At 38.9% G+C, this 3,307-nt stretch overlaps 1 protein-coding gene across 1 annotated transcript; it reads left to right on the plus strand.

Moving 5' to 3' along the window:
• Nucleotides 1-204: 204 nt before the first annotated feature.
• On the plus strand, nucleotides 205-3,046 carry enosf1 (enolase superfamily member 1; the record flags this gene model as incomplete). Its single annotated transcript, XM_042513589.1, has 7 exons — nucleotides 205-283; nucleotides 709-831; nucleotides 904-1,038; nucleotides 1,812-1,853; nucleotides 1,943-2,072; nucleotides 2,778-2,877; nucleotides 2,965-3,046. Coding segments are annotated over exons 1-7 (687 nt in total), but the record flags the coding sequence as incomplete, so codon positions are not given.
• Nucleotides 3,047-3,307: the final 261 nt, after the last annotated feature.

Here is a 3,307-nt window from a genome sequence, read left to right on the forward strand (position 1 = left end):
AGCAGAGAGGTGAGCACACTAAAAAGAGTCATTAATTACAAGGTTGAATTAGATTTTGCAGAATGAAATTGCCTCTTTAGAAACTATCAGGAGTGCTTTTAGCCTGCATAATAGGCCCCTGCACTCCACGACTGCTCTATTAAAACACACTTCTCCTCGAGTGTTTATTACCTGTGTGGACTGCTTTTCTCGCCTCCCAGAGGAGCGCATGCTGACGGAGGGTTATCCCGCCTACACCACCTCCTGCGCATGGCTCGGATACTCAGACCAGCTGCTCAAACAGGTCTGTGTGCTGCAAAATGCACGTCATTTCTTAAAAGTATGCACGCAAATCCAGTCCAAACTCGGAGGAGGTTCTGTGCCAAACAGGAGTGAAAAGTAAAAAGGCAACGTTTCGAGCACAACTGCTCTTAATCAGACTAGATTTACAATGTGAGGCGTAAATACGTATGTGAACAGTCATGTGACCAATCACGTGAACAAGATACACGTCAGTAAATGCATACCAATGACTAAAAACAAAATATCACATTAAATACATGTGTAACTTTGTGTATAAATCTTGTACCTGGTTCTTAGTTCTTTTATTATCTGATGAAAAAAATATATATAATGGAACATTCAATCAATGTCTTGCGACCTCCGTAGTGTCCTAAATTTCTCAGGTTGGATGAATTGTTTTAAAATGACAAATGTGTGTTTCTGCAGCTTTGCACAGATGCACTGAAAAGCGGTTGGACCAAGTTTAAGGTGAAAGTCGGCGCTGATTTAGAGGACGACATCCGCAGGTGCCGCCTCATAAGAGAAATGATTGGACCCAACAACACTTTGGTACGGTCGCTTATGCTCCCGCTGTTGTACTAATGTCAGGAAATAAGTGAACTGAAGTGTGTTTTTGTTTAGATGATCGATGCTAACCAGAGATGGGACGTAGCCGAGGCCATCGGCTGGGTCACGAGCCTGGCGGAGTTCAAACCTCTCTGGATCGAGGAGCCCACGTGTCCTGATGACATCCTGGGTCATGCTGCTATCTCCAAGGTGAGATGCAGGTTTGATTTTCTAGCTTGCTTATGTGTTTATGATGTGGAGACGTGGACGGACTATGAGGCAGCGGGCCCCTGAGCACGCCATGTAAAAGGCCCCTGAGCAATTCCACAAAGAGAGCAAGACACCCAGACTGAAAGAGATGTAAAACGTTTCGTCTTTCTGCGTAATGTAATGTAATTTTATTTAGACAGGGACATTAAAACATTACCTTCATATCAAACTAGGAGAGATGCCATGTACCAGGTTTGAGCAGAATTGCTATTTTCCACCCGTAGTCTGTGGGCGTGTTGGTGAAACAATAAATTAATGACAGACTTGGATGTAAATAATTACATAATAATACAAACAATCACATTTTACATCCCCATATCCTAATCACGATAATTCACAAATTTGTGCAAGATTACAGCAATAAACTTATCAGGGCAGAGTCATTCCCACATCCTAAAACCAGTTTGCCCTCCTCCCAGCCCACAGCAGGTACAAATGTCTGCAAAATATGCATTTAGTGTATAAAAATTAGAAGTACAATGCTGCATAATCCCAAATCCTGTGAGGAGGGCTTAAAGGGACAGATGTGAAAACAGAGCTTTTCAGACAGAGGGTAAATACAGGCGATCTATCACAGGCAGTGTGAGGAAATTAAAGTGTTTTTCAAATCTTAAAGCATGTAAACATGTTCTGGTAGAAAATCCAAGTATAAACCCTTAACATTAACATCATAGGTCCCCTTTAAAGAGTGATTTTTCCCGTTGTTGTTGCAGGCTTTGGCTCCACTCGGGATTGGAGTGGCGTCAGGAGAGCAGGTGAGAGCTCACGTTTGTTTCTACCATATTATACAAATCACTGACTGATGAACTGATATTTACTAGTCGCGTAACTGTTTTCTGTCCAGTGTCACAACAGGGTGATGTTTAAGCAGTTCCTGCAGGCGTCGGCCCTGCAGTTTGTCCAGATAGACGGCTGTCGGCTCGGCAGCGTCAACGAGAACCTGGCTGTGCTGCTGATGGCCCACAAGTTCCAGGGTAAGAGTCGAGACATGACAATATTTTTTTATTTAACCGAGCGTAAACAGTCGTCATATGAGTCAAAAATACAATTTTTTTTAAAAAAAGGTTTTGTAGGTCAAAATGAAGTATAAACTTAAACGAAAAAATTGGTTTAAAAACGATGAGAATTTGAAAAACATAAAGAAAAAGATCTTGTGAATTAGATATGTGAAATGGAAAAAGATCACTATGAGAATTAGGAACCAAGTGCATATATTTGAAGCAAAATAGGAAAAAATGTTTAAATATATAACACAAAGAGCTTTTTTTCCCCTTTCTACTCTATTTGTCTCACCTGTCAGCTTTGTAATCCTGTAACATGAAATTACTGAATTTAACAAGATATACATTTTTAATGAACTCTCCTGAATGGTTTATTATCATGCATATTTATTTATTTTAATTATTTCTTCTTTGTCTCTGTCTTTACTTGCATATATTTTTATATAAGGCCTTTGTCAGTAATTTCTTTGTATGTTATTGGATTAGTTTAACTTAAAAAATACAACAAAAAAATAACATTAAAAGAAACTCATTTTTTTCTGTTTAACTAGTCGTATATTATATATATTCATTATTTTTATGTCATATTTATCTCAGTCTTGTGTCAGAGCCCACAGTATAGGTGAGATATCTTTATAAAAATATGGCTATAACACACATACTTGTCTCTTCCTGTAGTGCCAGTTTGTCCTCATGCTGGAGGAGTCGGTCTCTGCGAGCTCGTCCAGCATCTGATTCTGTTTGACTACATCTGTGTCTCCGGAAGTCTCAGCAACCGGTAAGAACAGACTTTGTTTTTGTCGCTATTTTAAGCTCTCGACTGTAAACGACGAATTATAATCAGCGCTGCTTTTTTTCTTTCCAGAATGTGTGAATATGTGGATCACCTCCATGAACACTTCATCAGTCCTGTGGTGATTCATGACGCCCACTACATGCCTCCCAAGGTAAGATGAAGTACAGATGGAAATCATAATTTACCAAAATAAATCACTGCATCGCTCTAAAAAAAATGAAAACAAAACAAATGTTCTTGATATTTTCGGCTAGTGGAAGAAGTACTCAGATCCTCAAGTAGAGTTAATACAAGCAAAAGTCCTGCATTCAAGATTTTACTTGAGTTAAAGTACATCATCAGAATATACTTAAAGTGCCATGTAGAGAATGGCTCATTGTAGGATATTATTATTTATTTATAATTATTAATA

Source organism: Plectropomus leopardus, unplaced genomic scaffold (genome assembly GCF_008729295.1).
Source record: "Plectropomus leopardus isolate mb unplaced genomic scaffold, YSFRI_Pleo_2.0 unplaced_scaffold10709, whole genome shotgun sequence".
Classification (NCBI taxonomy): domain Eukaryota; kingdom Metazoa; phylum Chordata; class Actinopteri; order Perciformes; family Serranidae; genus Plectropomus; species Plectropomus leopardus.